The sequence below is a fragment of the Aricia agestis genome, chromosome 19, assembly GCF_905147365.1.
Source record: "Aricia agestis chromosome 19, ilAriAges1.1, whole genome shotgun sequence".
NCBI lineage: Eukaryota > Metazoa > Arthropoda > Insecta > Lepidoptera > Lycaenidae > Aricia > Aricia agestis.
In genome coordinates, this window is record NC_056424.1 from 3,030,312 (window position 1) to 3,048,593 (window position 18,282).

The 18,282-nt window shown below is 46.2% G+C and overlaps 1 protein-coding gene across 1 annotated transcript in view; it reads right to left on the reverse strand.

The window, feature by feature from the left end:
* Positions 1–862: 862 nt before the first annotated feature.
* Positions 863–18,282, reverse strand: part of LOC121736872 (thyrotropin-releasing hormone-degrading ectoenzyme) — a 42,461-nt gene continuing 25,041 nt past the window's right edge. Inside the window, exons 15-27 of the mRNA XM_042128340.1 lie at positions 18,143–18,236; positions 17,574–17,680; positions 17,031–17,168; positions 16,235–16,338; positions 15,850–16,072; positions 15,326–15,411; positions 14,902–14,999; positions 6,890–7,028; positions 6,410–6,599; positions 6,015–6,141; positions 5,570–5,727; positions 4,448–4,646; positions 863–1,120 (exon numbers count right to left, since the gene is read on the reverse strand). Of these exons, the coding sequence (XP_041984274.1) occupies positions 983–1,120; positions 4,448–4,646; positions 5,570–5,727; positions 6,015–6,141; positions 6,410–6,599; positions 6,890–7,028; positions 14,902–14,999; positions 15,326–15,411; positions 15,850–16,072; positions 16,235–16,338; positions 17,031–17,168; positions 17,574–17,680; positions 18,143–18,236 (1,801 nt within the window). The 3' untranslated portion in view covers positions 863–982. The remainder of the gene's footprint in view (positions 1,121–4,447; positions 4,647–5,569; positions 5,728–6,014; positions 6,142–6,409; positions 6,600–6,889; positions 7,029–14,901; positions 15,000–15,325; positions 15,412–15,849; positions 16,073–16,234; positions 16,339–17,030; positions 17,169–17,573; positions 17,681–18,142; positions 18,237–18,282) is intronic.

Sequence of the window (18,282 nt, forward strand, 5' to 3'; positions counted from 1 at the left end):
CTATATAGGCATTATCTGTGCCTGGTTAGATCGTTATTCTTTTTAATCTTAGCCGCTGGTAATGTTATACACCTACAGCATTCAGGAAACATAGCACATGATCCTAGGAATGTAATCAATTAACCCATCAATCCCCAAGCGGCAGGCGGCTGCATAACAATTAAAAATCTATTGTGTCATCATCGATTTCACTCGATAGTTTTGAGTTTTGACACTAAGCCATATTATTAAGCCATTCAGTGAACGCACATAGGTAATATGAATTCGTAGGTCTCTCAAAACTATATAATTTAATTTGACTAGGCCTGTATTCACTTTGATTAGTGATAAGTGCAGGTGATTAGTAATTAGGAGAAAGCAAGTGTGGGCAGCGACTGAATAGTGCAAGTCCTTTATTTTCTCCTTATTGCCTAATCACCTGCACTCCCACTAATCAAAGTGAATACAGGCCCTTACAGGCACACTCAGGGACAAATGTCCCTATGTGTATGTCCCTACATCTTTAAACAAAGATTATTTAATTTTTAATAAAGATTTTGACATCAACTCCTTACATTATCTGTCAAACTCTGCATTAAATTATTATTAAGTGCGGCGAGTAAAGCATCAAGTCTTTGGTGCCATTATACTGTATAGTTTTTTAAGTACAATTATGAAATTGATTCCTAGGCAGTTGACAAACCCACGTTATTTGGTTGGATCGTGTCAATTCAATATTAATTGCGATTTGTCGGTTGGGTTTGACATAACGCGACCAAATTAATTAAGTCCCCCATCTGCCCATGAACAGTACCAGTTTTAGCACTACCAGCACCCAGGGCGAGATTTCTTCGGCTCCCAGGGTGCTGGTAGTGTGTGGGGATTGCGGCGCCCCTCTTGTTTGCCCTCGGCGACCCTTTTTATCCGGGGCGCCCTGGGCGGTCGCCCAGCGTCGCGCCCCCTAACGCCGCTACTGTCTATGAATTAACTTCTCTGATAGTACTTAGTCCCTGGTCCTCCTGTTGACGGCGTTGAAGTACCTCAGGAGATCGGCGTCAGCCTGCGGCAGCCAGGCCGCGTTCAGCGCTATCGTGTCCAGAGCCGCCGCGGCGCCGCGTTGCTCGCCGAATAGCTCTTTGAACTGGAACAAAACGGTTGAAATGAAATACGGAACCTAAAAAATACGTCTTCAATACCTAAATTAAAAGTTACTAGGTACTATCAGAGAAATTGATTCCTAGGCAGATGGGGGACCTACGTAGTTTGGTCGCGTTATGTCAAACCCAGCCGACAGATCACAAAAATTAACATTGTGCCTTTGAGTTGAGTTGAGAAATATTGTGCCGACCAAATGACGTTGGTCTGTCAACTGCCTAGGAATCAATTTCCTCGACGGTACAAACATACAAAGGTAACAAAAAGAAAAGCGTGCTTAAGTTTAGTTGCTATGAGTGTAGTCAGTATTGTTATTTGAAAAACAACTGATTACAGTCATATTATTTTTAACAAAAAATTAAAACCGACTTCCAAGGTAAAAACAATATTAACATCCTTATAATATGAACTAAAAAGTATTAAATAATTTTTCCTATCTAATAGTGCCTTTTTCCGAATTCGGCTAAACCTCAACTATTTCTGTACTCAATCTTCATCATTTTGAAGTCGGTACCAGATAGCTGAATCTTTAGTTCTCTGACAGAATATTTGAAACTTTTGGAACTGGCACCGACTTCAAAATTATGAAGATTGAGTACAGAAATAGTTGAGGTTTAGCCGAATTCGGAAAAAGGCACTATTAGATAGGAAAAATTATTTAATACTTTTTAGTTCATATTATAAGGATGTTATTATTGTTTTTACCTTGGAAGTCGGTTTTAATTTTTTGTTAAAAATAATAATTTCACTCTTTTTAGTTACCTACTAACCATCGCGTAAGAAAATACTTCAACCCCTTAATATTATCTTAATCATGGTAAATGTTTACAAACCTACCCCAATTTATTTGACAAACTACTACAAAAGAAAGTCGACGGAGCCCCGCTACGCGGGGCTCCTATATCTGGGTGTTGTGGTCTAAGTTCCAACCTAACCTAACCTACTTTTGGACTTTCTAGATTGTGTTTGTTTTTGTTTTGGCGGGGGGCTGCGCCCCCCGAGCCCCCCCTTCGGTGTTCGTGGCTGAGTAGTTAAGTAAGACCCACTCATCACAGCCTTGAGATGCCTTAAAAATACTTCGTAAACATCAGAAAACAGATGATCTTATCTGAAGATTACGAAAATCTCAAATGCGAATTTCTTCTAAACGGAGAATTTACTGGCGGTGGAAACGGTAAGTAGGAGTTTTTCTCACCCAAAACAATCCTCCTTAACCCATGTCACCAACATTTAATTGACGTAGGCTCCTAAACCTTAGCCAAATTTTAGCCATACTAACAAGGGTCACATTTCGGCCTGTCATTCGACAGGGGTTGATTTTTGAGAAAAGTTTATCTGAGCTTTTTTGAAAGAGAAATACCACAAAGCGAAATTCGTGTCGTGGCCGAATGTATAACCTCCTCGTTTTTTGGAAGTCGGTTAATAAAGCAGCAGTTACGCTTATCGGAAGCGGGAAGAAATATCTTTGCGCTGTTAGTGTCTCAGGGATCAATAAAAAATCTTAAGGGGGGCTATTCTTATGGAGTAAGGATTAGGATAAATTATAGGGCTGATACCAGGGCCGTCTCTAGCCCATGTGGCGCCCGTGTGCAAACATTACCCTAGCGCCCCCTAACAAGCGCGCGCGCGGTCAAAATGAAATGGGTACAAAGTAAAAGTACAGTTTGTCCGGCCGCTATAAGGGTGAGGACTCTAAGCGGTGGCTTCTTTCGTTCCACGGTCCACCAGACGAACTACAGCACATCAAGTTACCACATATGTACTGTCAAATTTCTCCAATATAAAATAGATAACAAACTCTATTGTTATTTGTTTGTAGATTGAAGTTTTTTTCGGTTTTGACCATAATAGCTCCCACACCAGTTTCGGTGACGGTGGCCGGTTTCATTGAAACCAGGCCAGCTACGCAGGAGTAATTTTATAGTGCCCAAGTGTGTGCGCAGTACACAAGAGCACTCTCTGTTCCTTTACTCTCATAACCCAGTGGGACGGAAGACCGACACGACTGGCGAGAGATCAGGCGCAGGACCGACTTTTTACATGCCCATCCGACGCATGGATCATCTTACTTGTCAGACAATCAGGTGATCAGCCTGCATTGTCCTAACCAAACTTGGAAATAACATGTTTCCAACGCGGGAATCGAACCCACGACCTCCGAGTCAAGAGCCGCGCTCTATACCACTAGACCACGGAGACTTTGACCATGATGTGCTCTTGAGTCTTGACTGACCCTAACAAGCCTAACCACAAAACGTAAATTTTATATCGCTTAAGTACTTAAATTTTAATATAAATTTCATGTTCTATACTTATTAAACATCACATCATCACAACATCGGTATTAATTTTCATTATTCGATTTCATTATTCTATTTCATTGAACTGCTCTAACTTCTCTACATCCGAAGAGCCAGCATGGCACAGTTTGTTTTCTAAATTAGAACACTGTGCTTTTTTGTATCTAAATCCAAATCCACTACCTATTTTGAAAAAAACGAGCGATAGGACACTCACTATTACACCAACCTTAAAACAATTGTTTTAACGTTCATTTCACGTTGAAAAATAAAGATTTTAATATTTATATATTGCAAAAGCCGTGCCGCTCATGGCGCTTTGCTTTGCTGTAATTCTACAAATATAAGAAGAGCTTTGGATATTACACAAAAATTTTGGCAAACTGGAGTTCTTTTTACGTTGGTCAATAAAGCATGGGCTGCGGCCCCTAGGACCGCGGCGCCCGTGTGCACCGCACACATTGCACCTAAGGGAAAGACGCCCCTGGCTGATACACCAAAAACTACGCCTATGTATCCATGTACCATCGAGGAAATTGATTCCTAGGCAGTTGACGGACCTACGTCATGTGGTCGGCTTAATATGTCAATTCAATGTTAGCTGTGATCGGTCGGATGGGTTTGACTTAACGCGACCAAAAGGTCCCCCATCTGCCTAGGAATCAACATCTCTGATAGTGTAGTGTAGTGATACCTATGTAGTATCTTGATATATCTTAACCGTATATAAGCTGTAACCACTTGATATTATGTCATAATAAAGCCAACTATTTAACCAGGCACATCTTTCATTTCTCGCTAACACCCATCCTTACAATAGTACTATCAGAGAAGTTGATTCCTATGCAAATCGGGGACCTAAGTAGTTTGGTTGCGTTACGTCAAACCCAGCTGACAGGTCACAATTAACATTGAATTGACATCTTATTCGACCAAATAACGTTGGTCTGTCAATTGCATAGGAATCAACTTCCTCGATGGTACATAATATATGAATATGGGTGTGGGCTTACCCGGTAGTAGTCCGCCGGCTGGTGCAGACACCGCGCCGCGGCGAGCAGCGCGGCGGGCGGCAACGCGGGCGCGCCGGCCAGCAGTCGCCACACGCCGCCCGCCCCGCGCCAGCGACACGCGCCGCCCACCAGCGCCGCCGCCCACGTCCGCCACTCGTGCCCGCGAGACGCTTCCGGGGATAGCACCGTGTAGGCGAACCTGGAGACAGAGGGACAGATACAGATGACAGAGATGATCAGGGCCGGATTTATATTTTTTATGTGTATAGGCCACTTTAATTTTGTCGGCCCTATGTACGAACTCTGCCACTATCCTAGGACGCTGCCGCCCCCTAGGACACCATAGGACGCTGCCGCCCATAGGCCACGGCCCACGGCCTATACTGAATATACATAAATCCAGGCATATCTTCTCTAACTATGAGGTTAGGAGTAACTGCCGCACTCAGAGAATGTTTAATGCAGGTAACTAGCTGTCCCGGCAAATGTTGTTTTGCTATATAAAGTATTTCGCCCATATTATTTTATTGAAGTGTTTAAATAAGTATGTCACCATGGCAACGTCCATCGCTATCCTGTCGCAGAAACAAAGGTCACCGCCAGTCTCGAGTTCAGAGTTGTAATAGTTAATTTACTCGGTCATCGTTGATTTGACTTGAACACATTGAAATATTAAAGAAATGAAAAATACGAACACAATAATAAATCAGGCATGAACAGTTAATTAAAGTTTTTTTTAGATAATAATGTCTTAATTTTTTTATGGGTACGGAAATTAGACAAAATATGTAATGTTTTAAGTAACGGTACAAGCACACGGCTCGCAAAAACTAGCTTAAGGAAACGTAGGTAGGCCAAATTATCTAATTGAAACATAATATACATAATAAAAATGTAATTTAAACATAATTTAAAAAATAAAGATTACGGTAGGTGATTAGAAAAGATTGTAAACAAAGCTACGGTAATTAGATACTTGCCGAATAACACGAGGCGGCGCCACGTGCGACGTCAGCGGCGCCACGTGCGACGTCAGTAGCGCGCGCCAGCACGCCGACAACGCCGCCTCGCCGTGAAGACGCATGCCAGCCGTGAACGCTGCCTGGATATGAAGGTAGTTACCTGTACAGCAGCCAGTCGTCCTGCGGCGAGGAGAGCGCGGCGAGCAGCGCGCGGTGCGAGTACAGCGGGCGCGGCGCCGCGTGCGACGCCAGCAGCGCGCGCCAGCACGCTGACCACGCCGCCTCGCCGTGACGGCGCACGCCAGCCGTGAACGCTGCCTGGATATGAAGGTAGTTTTTATTCAAAAAAGACTTTAGGATACCCTGAAACCATCGATCTTTTAGGCTGTGACCACCTTAGATGTCTCAGACATCAGAAATAGTCACGTCCCAGTAGTTACGAGGATACGTTTTCCAAACTTAACTGAAAGAGATTAAATAGTCTCCTTCACTGGCGCACGAATATTCTGCTATTTCGTTTTAATTGGGCGACTGAAAGAATCAAACAAGCATGGGCGAATCTCTGACGGTGCTCAGACCAGGCTCAAGCCTTCCAAGATCCTCACCTCCTGATATATCTCCGGGATGGAGTCGTTCCCGGTGAGCCAGGCGTCGAACAGCGCCAGCGCCTGCTCCGTCACGTTCTCGTTCTCCCACTCCACGCCCGCCGTCAGCAGCGCGCCGCTCAGCCATCTGAGATGACAAAAATTAAGAATTCAGTCACTATTCGACTTTACCAAAGCGTTAATTGTTTGCGTACGAGGCGCCGCCTTATGGAGGTATAGGTACTTCAAGTTTGATATTGGAACATAATATCTTTCATCCCTGTCTAATATGCTCAACTGGCATAAGTACATTTACGAGTAAGTAATATGCCCTTACTGCTAATGCTTTCATGAACAATATTGGATATCCTTATTCCCTAACCAAAGATAGGCAAACCAGCAGGAACAACACTTACTGCTGGTCCTCGCTAATGGCTGGGTCCTGCAGCTGCTGCATGGTGTACACGGGCACTGGCGGCGGCAGCTCCGCCAGCATACGACGCAGCGCCGGCGCGCAGGCAGCAGTATGCAGCAGGGAGCGCCACGCGCCCGCGTGTGATAGCAGTACGCGCCATACTGCCCAGTGCTTCTCGTCACGGAGACGGGCTGGAAGACATTAGTTTATGTTTAATTAGGGTAGTTTATAATTATTATCACTACTGGGGGTACGGTAGTGCTACAGACAAGCCAAAAGCAAAGGCATGGCCGTACCATACTTTAGTTAGTTTTCACATCTCGCAGGTATGATAAAAGAGTAGTGGATTTGCAGCCATATGGCCTATCTAAGTATTTTGTGGATGTTTTTGGGATCCTGTTTTTAGATTATCTTGCAACATAACCATATTATGAATTTTGGACTTGCGACAGCGAGACTTGCGATCACTCCAGTTACTCACAGGCAGCAGCAACAGCGCGGCTGGCGGGCAGGCGGCGCGCGCGGCTCAGCACGAACGCGTCGTCCAGCAGAAGCGCGCGCTCTGCCGGCGCGCCGCCGTCGTACAGCGCCGCCGCACGACGAGCAATTGCCTCCTCAGACTGTAAAGATACAATATAATATTATGTAGTATCATATAAGTTGATTCATAGCCAGATGGCGGACCTGCGTTATTTGGTCGCGTTATATCAAACCCAGCCGACAGAGCACAGACAACATTGGATTGACATAATCAAACCAAATAATGGTACAATACATACATGAACATTAACATATTTTATTTCCTAATTTAAATATATAATACATAAAATTAAAATATTTGATTTCCTAATCGGTTAAAAACAAACATATCGCGGAATTGCCCTACATGATGCCAGCACCCGGGAACTAACCCTTAACTAGTAAGGGAGGCACTATATTAGCGCTCAGGACTAACTTCAACTTTGGGGGGTGATTTCCGGTTACCTCCAAGTGTGCACGAATACTTCTCCAGTCTTTCGGTGCCGCCGACTAACGGATTAAATTGTATGTCGACGGTTCTCTGGGTTCTGGTGAAGTAATCGTGACGGTGTCCCTGGGCAACGTTCGCTTGAAACATCTGCGGATGTGGCAAGCGGGCGGCCGATCGACCGGCGGACCGGCTGACCCCGGACCTGACTGCGGCGTTGCCGCCGTTTGGGGGAGGGGGCGGGCTCGGCTCGGCCTGTCGGGGCTTAGCTGTGCAAACAGCCAGGTCTCGACGGGCGGACGAGTGCGTCTCTACCCCCAAACGGCTGCGACAAGTTGCTGTCAGATTTGGGATCAGTCGGTCTGGGTTGGGTTGAGGTCTGGTCTGGTTTGGGGTTCTAGTGCTCACAGAATTGGAACCCCAACCAAGACCAGAACTCAACTCGACAACAAAAACCCAATCCAATCGGTGTTATCCGACCCGTGCCGAAGGATGCATGGCTGGGGGAAGTCAGCCGCGAACGGAGGAACCTCGATACCAGGCGACCTCGAGGAGTTAATAGCCTTACCCTTGCATGCGGGGCTCTGTGGGGGTGGACCTTTTATTTCCCTAGCTACTCGTGGGATTTGAATGGAGATTGAAAAGGACCAGGAAAATCTTGTGGCCGAACTGGAAGCTTTATGCTCCACGGAGGCGATGGAAATCGGCGCAGCCGAGGACCACCTATTGTCTGGGTCTGTCGGGGCAGAGGACACTTCTGTGTCTGGTACCCCTTCCGACCCTCTACCATCTAGCGCTTCTGCACCTTCTTCTTCTGAAGTTGGGGCTGGCGCTCCTCTGTGAAGACAACTTAGTGGGGCAGCCAAGAGACGCATTGAGTGGTGGATGGCGAGAGGTAAGAGCCTCGAAGAGGCGAAGACCCTTTGTCAGAAACCACTCAATAAAAATAAATAAAATAAAATAAAAAATTGGTTTATTTATCTCACCACAGGTACAATACAAGATGTTTTACACACTCTACAAAGTTATCACAACTTATGTGGGAGACTGGTGCCTAAACTAGGCGTAGCCTGTATTTCAGGACACCAGGATCTCGCTCGTTTTTCCTAGCTAGGTCCTACAGTTATCAGTTTTTCTGTGTTTTCGTAGTTAAGAGTTAGCAGCCATTCATTAATTTTACTTTTGCAAGATGTCTTCGTCAGGGAGTAAATGTTTAATATTTTATTAATTTTTTTGTAAACATGTCCTCCAATAGAACTGAAGAAACGATTGGAGAATTTTGTATGAAAGCGGTGCGTGGTTGTATCACGGATATGATATCGTCTATTACAGAGGGATGGAGGAATGTAGTCAAGGAGGCTATGGTGTTTAAGTACTGTATGTGAAATGTAGAGTTGGCGTACAGTTAAAACTTTTGTTTCTTTGTAAAGAGACTCAGTGGGGTATCGAAAAGGCAAACTATTAGACACTTTCAGAATTGCTCGTTGGGCTCTTTCTAATTGTAATATGGTGTCTTTGTGTGTGCCGCCCCATGTTGTAATACAATAAGTGAGCAACGGTTGACATAGCGTCAAGTAGACCACTCTCCTCAGTCCTTCGTCCGCCACGTTTCTTAAATTCCTAAATATTGGTATCAACTTCCTTATACGAGAAGTAAGGGCCTCTACAAGTGGACGGAAGCTGAGAGAGGGGTCAAGTATAACTCCTAGGTATTTTGTAGTGCTCGTACTTTCTAAGGGCTCACATGTACATGGTTCAGTATACGGGGGGACACATGTGTGTGCGGTGATAGTATATGAGGACATCTCGGGCGGTAACCGTATTGCGAATGGGATGTATTTAGTTTTTTGGGTGTTCAGAGTGAGAATATTTTTACGCAACCAATTCACTACTATGTTGAGGCCACTTTGTGCCGTTTTAAAAACGTTTTTCCAAGAATCTGAATGGAACACAAGGGCCCTGTCATCCGCGAACGTGAAGATTTTTCCATCTCGTATGTTGAGCGTACACAGATCATTAATGTAGATGAGGAACAGGGTTGGGGCGATCGCGCTACCTTGGGGAACACCATGCGTGGTGGTTAATTCGGCACTTAGGTACTCATCTACCTTAACACTCTGTGTACGATCACTTAGGAAATCCTCAAATAGTTTGAGTTGGGTTCCTCTTATGCCCAAAAGGTTCATCTTCTTTAGAAGGATGGCAACAGAGACCGTGTCAAAGGCTTTCGCTAGATCGAGAAATACTCCTATTGCTTTTTGTCCCATATCGAGCTGCTTTACTATGTAGTCTGTAAGTTCATGTACAGCATCACTTGTTGATTTGCCTGCACGAAACCCATACTGAGATTTTGATAAGAGGTTGTTATCCTCTACGTAAGCTGTTAATCTTGAGTTCATAATTCGCTCTAATATTTTTGCCAGGGTTGGTAGGACAGCTACCAACCCTGGCATACTCAGGAAACTCAATGAGTTTCCTGAGTATGCCGGCGAGTTGGAGAAGCGTTCGAGCTCCAAACGGCAGCTCTCTGACACCGCCAACTCACAGGAAAGACCGACGAAGGCAGCCAAGCACACTAGTGCTCAGGCGCCCAAGCCGAGTTTCACTGAGGCGGCGAGTGCCATTCGTGTGGGCATCCTCGATGCTGGGGGACCTCTTTCACGGGAGAGCGCCGAGGGGTTGAAGAAATGCATTCTTCGAGTCATCGACGATCAACCGGAGGGAGAGGGACCTAAGCTAATAGGATGCGTCCACAGATCGGGTGGACTTGTCTTCACCTGCGTCGACGCTGCCTCCAAGCAGTGGCTGGCGCGGCTGATAGACATGATCCATCCCTGGGATGGAGCAGCCCTCCGCGTCGTTGGGTTCCTGACCTAGAGGTGGACGAGGTAGGAATCATCAAGCGACTGACCTCGCAGAATGGAGGTATGGGAATCCGGCTTTGGAAAGTGGTCAGCAGGAAAGCCGATGGAAAGGGTCAAACCTTTACCTTTTCCTTCGACGAATCTGCGGTCAAGCTACTTTCCGAGCGGAATTTTCAGCTCTACTTCGGGTTTAACCGGGTTCAGCTTCGCTTGAAGGGACCAAAACCGGCACTCCTGTCAAACCCTGTAGGGTCTGACGGAGTGACGGCAACACCTCCGCTGGGCTCAACTTCCCAGCCCCACACCTCACATAAAGGACGGCGGCCAGCACCTCTTATCAAGCCTATAGGCTATAGAGGCACGGCGCCGCCCCAAGCTGGCAGCAGCGGCACATCATCTGCCACTGTTACTGCTCAGCCCAACACTCTACACGTGCAAACACAAAACTTGCACGTGCACACCAGCAGGGGAGGCGGACGCCCGGCTGCTCAGACCAATCCCAGACCTCAAGTTCCCTTGGAAGTGGCAACTGTGAGTAGGGGTAGGCCTGGACAGTCCCGTGGTGGACGCGGACGCGGACGCGGTGGCTCTGGGGGCGCCTGCGCTGTGAGGAGGCCAGCACAGCTGCCCTCATTAGCGCAGGAGCACTCAAGTCGCAAGGTGGCGCGAAACCCCCTGCTCCGACTCCCTAACCTGCACCACACAGACTAAACACACACACAGCCATCCACATAGATTCACTTTAACACTCTACAGCTACACTCCACAGTAACACTACACAAAAAAAATGATTCAAGTAATACAAGTCAACTTACGACACGCGAAGGCTGCCACCGATGTACTCTGTCAGAAGTTCATCCGGGAGGCGCTCGATATTGCTTTAATCCAAGAACCGTGGGTCAACGGGAACACGGTGATGGGCCTTGGACTGGCAGGTAACGTACTTTATTTTCAGCATGGCCAGAGGCCCAGATCCTGCATCCTCTTCAGCAAGAGGATGAAATTTTTGTGTGTCTCTTGCTTGTGTACAGATGACACAGTAGCTGCGTATATTGAGGAGCCCGGCGGGACTGCAGGCAGACTGATGGTTTGCTCCGCCTATCTACCTGGAGACACTCAGGACCCCACAACGCAGCTATCACCGGTAATACACTACATCGGGAATCAGCGCATCCAACTTATCCTGGGAAGTGATTGCAACTCACATCATACAAGTTGGGGCAGCACCGACGTAAACTCCAGAGGTGAGAAACTATCTGACTTCTTACTTACTAATAACCTCCACACTTTGAATCAGGGTACTAAACCAACGTTTATCAACCCACTGAGACAGGAGGTCCTTGACATAACAGTATGCACAGGCCCTATACGACATCGCGCCTGTAACTGGCATGTATCGGACGATAACTCACTGTCCGATCACTGTTACATTAGGTTTGATATACATGACAGTATGCCTGGGAAAGAGGTAACTTATAGGAATCCAAAGGCCACAAACTGAAGTGTATTCAGAGAGGAATTGCAGATAAACCTCGCAGCAGTCAACAAAGCTGTCAAGACCGTAGAACAACTGGAACTAACGGTGGGAGAGCTGGAGCATAGTTTAAATGATCCTCAGAAGCTGTCCTGTTAAGAAAACGTCAAATAAACGTAACGTACCTTGGTGGAACGGTACTCTGGCGCAACTCAGGAAAGATACCCGAGCTCTGTTTAACAGAGCCAAAAGAGACGGGAACTGGGACGCATATAGAACCGCCCTGACGACGTTTAATAGGGAGCTAAGGAAGGCCAAAAGACGCTCTTGGGCAAGGTTCTGTGAGGAAGTGAATAACACCTCGCAAACCTCCAGACTATATAAAGTCATATCTAAGGCCCCTAGCTCTCATCCCAGCACTCTGAAAAGGCCAGATGGTACTTATACTAAAACGGCGGAAGAAACGCTAAGATTACTAGCCGACGTCCACTTCCCCAACAGTATCCATCTCGAAAATCACGAAGCCTTCTCTCATACGATTATTAAAACGAGACCATCAGTTGACGACTGGAGAAGAGCTTCCGTGATCTTTAAGCCTGACCGAGTCACTTGGGCAATTGACAGTTTCAAGCCTTACAAGACCGGCGGCGAGGATAATATATTTCTTGCCCTCCTACAGCAGGGCAAGGACATTATCCTTCCTATGCTACTGAAAATATTCAGAACAAGATTTGCGTGGGGCTACATCCCATTGGCATGGACAAAGGTAAGGGTGTCCTACATACCCAAAAGTGGGGACAGAGACAAAGCTCTACCAAAGTCATACAGACCAATTAGCCTCACATCTTTCATGCTTAAAACAATGGAGAAGGTGGTCAACCTACATATAAGGGACACCTATCTCACTAAAATGCCGCTGCATGAAAGACAACATGCCTACCAAAAAGGCAAATCTACCGAGACGGCCCTAATGGACTTGGTAGATCGGATTGATAGAGCAATTGAAGATAAATAGATTGCGTTATGTGTCTTCCTCGATATTGAAGGCGCATTCGACAACACTTCATCCAGCTCTATCACAAATGGCCTGGCTTCAAAGAATATAGATCCAACAACTAGGAAATGGATCAAAGCCACGCTCGACAATAGGGTAGCCTCATCGACTATATGGACCTGACACTCAAAATCAGGCTGACACAAGGTTGCCCACAAGGAGGTGTCCTGTCACCCCTGGAATGGTCCCTGGTAGTGGATGAGCCACTAAGGGAACTGAACCTCATAGGTTACTACGCTCAAGGGTACGCTGACGACCTGGCGATTATGGTGGTGGGAAAATGCGCATCGGTGGTCGCTGGGTTGATGCAGTCAGCACTAAGAGTCGTCGAGGATTGGTGCCAAAGGGTCAAGCTAACAGTAAACGCTGATAAGACGGTCTTGATACCTTTCACCAAAAAGAGGAAGTTGGAGGGACTAAGACCCCCAACACTCTTCGGGAAAACTATTAAGTTTGCGGGTGATGTCAAATATCTAGGAGTAATCCTAGACAAAGGACTCACTTGGAATAAGCACATCGAGTATATTACGAAAAAGGCTAGATGTGCTCTGGGTTCCTGTTGGAAGCTTGTGAGCTCTAAATGGGGTATTCGGCCGAAGGCAATGCTATGGCTATATACAGCCGTAGTGAGACCGATTACCACATATGGCTGCGCAGTGTGGCATAAAAAGGCTGAACAAGTAAACTGTTATAAAAGACTAAACAGCGTACAGAGACTGGCATGTCTAATAATCACGGGTGCACTCTCGTCAACACTCACCGCTTCCCTCGAGGCACTGATCAACTTAACTCCGCTTCCTCTGCTTGTTCAGATGGAGGCCAAAAAGGTGGCTCTCAGGGCCAGGACGGCGGGTAGGACGAATTGGGTCTCCACCCCATTTCGACAGCTGGAACAGTCTCTCAGTGAATCACCTATCATGGCCATGCCATCAGATGCCATGATCAAGGTGTATAGCTTTTCGAAGCAGTACCATATTTTTATACCTTCCAGGGAGGACTGGGAAAGAAAAATCCCAATCGATGTCCGCCCTAGCGACATAGTTTGGTTCACGGATGGATCAAGGAAAGACAACCGTGCGGGAGCCGGATTCTACGGGGGCAGGCCACCAAAAGGCAAATACGCCTGTTTGGGGGAGTTTGCGACCGTGTTTCAGGCTGAAGTCTTCGCTATCCTCGGTTGTTCACTAGAAAGCCTGGAGATGGCCCTAGTTAATAAAAACGTTTTTATCTTCTCCGATAGTCAAGCTGCACTTAAAGCACTGACTGCCGCAGAAGTCTCGTCCAAATTAGTTCTGGAATGCGTTGAGACGTTAAACATGCTAGGAAGGAACAACAACATCCGCCTAGTATGGGTCCCGGGCCACAGCAACGTCCCCGGCAATGAAACCGCTGACGAACTGGCTAGGCTTGGGGCCGAGAGTCTCATATATGGTCCAGAACCAGTCTGTGGTATAACTCCCAGTACCACAAAGCAAGTGCTCAAGGAATGGGGTCACAGACTATGCAGGAAGCAATGGGCTGAGACCCCTGGCCTTGAACACTCCGAGGCATTAATTCCTGACTTCAACAAGAAACAATCAGAATTAGTGCTCACCTTGGGTAGGAACCAATTAAGAATCCTTACCAGAAGCCTAACTGGGCACTGCAAGCTCAACAAACACCTAAACAGAATGGGTATTTGTAGCATAACGACTTGCAGATTCTGTGAGGAGGAGGATGAAACACCTATTCACCTTCTCCTCGACTGCCCTGCTCTACTACAGAGCAGGAACAGGCACCTTGGTCGTCACGAATACTCGTCCACAGAGGAAATTCGTGGCACCAACCCCAACCATATCGTTCAATTTATGAGCAGTATTGGGTTGGGGATGATACTCTAGTGCGAAGGAGTCACAATAGATCCTCATGGGTCGCAGTGACGTCAGGGCTACAGCGACCTGCCTTCTTTAAAAAAAAAAAAAAAAACTTCAACTTTCCATACAAAAGTAGAAAACCCGTGTCGGGGGTCCGACCGCTTCCGACCCACGATTTGTCCTTCAAGGTCAGCGGCCAGCTAGCAGCCATTAATTTTCTGACAGGAACTCTTAAGACGCAGAAGATTTCAAATCAGGGACCATCAGTTCTCACTTCTCACCTCTCCAGGCTTCTGGTCCTGCGGCGCAACGCGGTACAGCCCGCGCGCTCCCACGTTGTACCGCACCCACTTGTGCTTGCCCAGCTCGGGGATCACCACTGTAACAAACAATGACTGAATATGAGCTATTGCGACAAAACGTAAGCTCTTTTCTCCAGAAATGTGAGTCAAGAGATAAGACGTCAAGGAATATAATATAATTTTACGAGCTTCGCAACTAAACAGGTCAACGATCTGCAAGTTGTATATTTTATTGAATTTTAGAGTTTGTTAAACGACGAGTTATTAGCATTGTATGTACTACATGCTAGAAACTTAATTGGCTCAAATCTTTCTGTTGGTACCGTGCCTTTTAGATGCCCATTCAAAGTAGCCACAAATCATGTATTAAACTTTAACCAAGTAGCGATAATAAAAAACTTACTCTCAGTATCGTTCATCCATATCAGGTAGGTGACGTTCTCCAGCCACTTGGACGTTTTCAGTTTTGTCTCGCTACCAACATCGTACCTGGAATGCAAAGAATATAATATTATAATTTTAAAACATCTATTAGCGCTTGACTTGGCTGAGGCACTGCCGTGTCCCCAGATTTAGAGAGATTCTGCTGTTTTTTGCAAATATTTGTCAAGGTCATATCTGCTGTGAACTCTTGGTCTATTGAAGGCCAATGAATATCCTAAGCAATAATTTCAAGTGCTAGGCCAAAGTTAATAATCGTCTACTGGATGCAGTCGTTCCCCAAGAAAGAATGCTGGTGGTGATCACATGGTAGACGTACCATCGGAGAAATTGATTCCTAGGCAGCTGATGGACCTACGTCATTGGTTCGGCTTATGTCAATTCAATGTGTTGGTTTGACTTAACGCGACCAAATTATTTAGGTCCCCCATCTGCCTAGGAATGAACTTCTCTGATAGTACTTTAACTACCCCTGTGCATACTCACCAAGTCCCATTGTGCACGTTCTCAGGCGAGTTCTTCCATACTCTGGTGATGTTCTCTATATCCTCATCCTCGGCTTCCGGAGGTCCGACGGTGAATGTGACAGGGATGATCCAGCGTGGTGCTGGAGGCGGGCGCGTGGTGCGGACGGTGGTGCGACGCGTGGTTGGCGGAGTTGCGGTGGTGGTCGCATTGATATCCTCTTCGTACGCTTCGGTTATGTTTTCTGTGGTTTGGAAAAATATATTTATTTCTTGAATTCAAATTGCTTATGGAATATGTACCTGACTATAATTGTAAAGCCAAAGGGGAAAGTATAGTGTTTTGGCTGACTATCCGCGTATGTTTCTAATAAATAAGATATCATAAGATACGTTGAAATAAGTACCAGGTTCATAGAACAGTTCGTCGAGTTCAGCTCGCAGAGTCTGAGTCAGCAGACCGTTAACCATGGACGGCTCCGGGTCCGGCGCGTCCGCAGACATCACGAATCTGAAAGGAAATGATATGAAACCAGAGAAATGGTTGGTAAGTATCATGTCTCTGTATGAAACAATGCGTACAGTAGGAATGGGACGGTGAAGTAACTTGGGGTACCTTAGGTTCACAGCATAATAGCGATCTTCTCTTTGGTAATCGCATCTTACGCTACCATCCCTTTTGTTTAGCTTTCAAGGCTTATCACTTATCAGCTACTGGGCTCACAAAATCATCCTTGACATACGAAATTTTTGGAAGCCCTTCACACCACGTCAGTCTGGCCCCGTGGTAAGTACTTGTGTTACAGGTACCAGACAACGGAATATATAATACTTTTATACTATACATATATTTAAGATTTTTATTATATGATACACATATTTAATACGTATCCAAGACCCAGGAACTTTTGAAAACCTTTTTGTTCCGTCGGCGGGATTCGAACCCGCGACCCCCGGCTTGAGCTACCAACTGCTCACCAACTGAGCCACAGAGGTCGTCATAATAATAATATAGGCTTTGTATCACATTTGAGCTTGCCAGCTTTTACTAGGCTTTGCGTCATCACAGTGGAGTCGTCTCTATGCTTGCTTGGTTGCTCACAATTGAGCTCCCTTACGCTCATGTCTGAAGGCTTCTTCTAGGCTTTGTATCATCACAGACAACATTGTGACGACTATATCTCTCTTAAGCTAATATCTCACCTCTCCTGTTTGACCACGACGTCATCGCCCTGCGTGCGCGCACACAGCAGCGGGTACCCTGGCTTCTCGCACCAGCCGTCCCAGGCGTGCGACGGCGCCTCATCCGTGCCGTCCGCCTGCAGCGCGCGCCACAGGTCCCTGGTGGAAAAATAAGCAGTATTAGGTAATATTGGTGATTTGACATTATTAAATTCGGGGTGCTTCAAGGAATCGTAAACTGAGGAGATGGCTGGGTTTGGGGATTATATTCATAATATGTTTGGTTATTCCCTTGACCCCTGTCATAAGAAAATGTAAACCTACGCTTTTTAGGTTAAATTAAGTAGTACTTTAAAACAATTTAAAAAAACGGAACCGAAAACAGTACTATAGCTAATTTTGACAACCAACCAGCAAAAAGTTAGCATGGTTTGCTGATAACTAACGCAAACATCGGACAGAACACTATTAATTTTTTTATATTTAATTTCTTTATACCTTGAAGTTCCTGAGGACACTTCCTCAGGAACTTCAAGGTATAAAGAAATTGAAAGGTCTTTTTACCTGGCGTCAGCGCTAGCAGCACGATGCAGGCGCAGAAGTCGTGCCAACGCGGCGCGCCCGGCCGCCTGGCCAGCTGCTTCTATAGCCATGCTTACTATAGCAGCACCCTGATACAGTAAACAATGAAGTTATGGTGGCCTCCTTAAGGGCAAAGATAAGAAGACAATGAAATTTAACCTAAGTATGGAAAGAAATTATCCCACTCTACGGTCCGTTTAGTTTTAGACTTATACGTGGGAGAGCCATGCTTCGGCACGAATGGGCCGGCTCGACCGGAGAATTACCACGTTCTCACAGAAAACCGGCGTGAAACAGCGCTTGCACTGTGTTTCGCCGAGTGAGTGAGTTTACCGGAGGTCCATTCCCCTACCCTATTCCCTTCCCTACTCTCCCCTATTCCCTTCCCTCCCCTTTTACCCCAATTTCTCTCAAAAGGTCGGCAACGCACCTGCAGCTCTTCTGATGCTGCGAGTATCCATGGGCGACGGAAGTTGCTTTCCATCAGGTGACCCGTTTGCTCGTTTGCCCCCTTATAACCGACTGGCAACAGAGGTTATGTTATTCTTTACCTTGTGTAAAGATAGTTCGTCTGCGGCCGCCTCTATGTCTGCGCGCTCCAGTCTCGGAGACGCCACGGCGCGCACAGAGTTACTTGAGTCCAATCTAAACAAAAACAAGCGAAACATTTAAATCCAGTAAACTTTTTGTT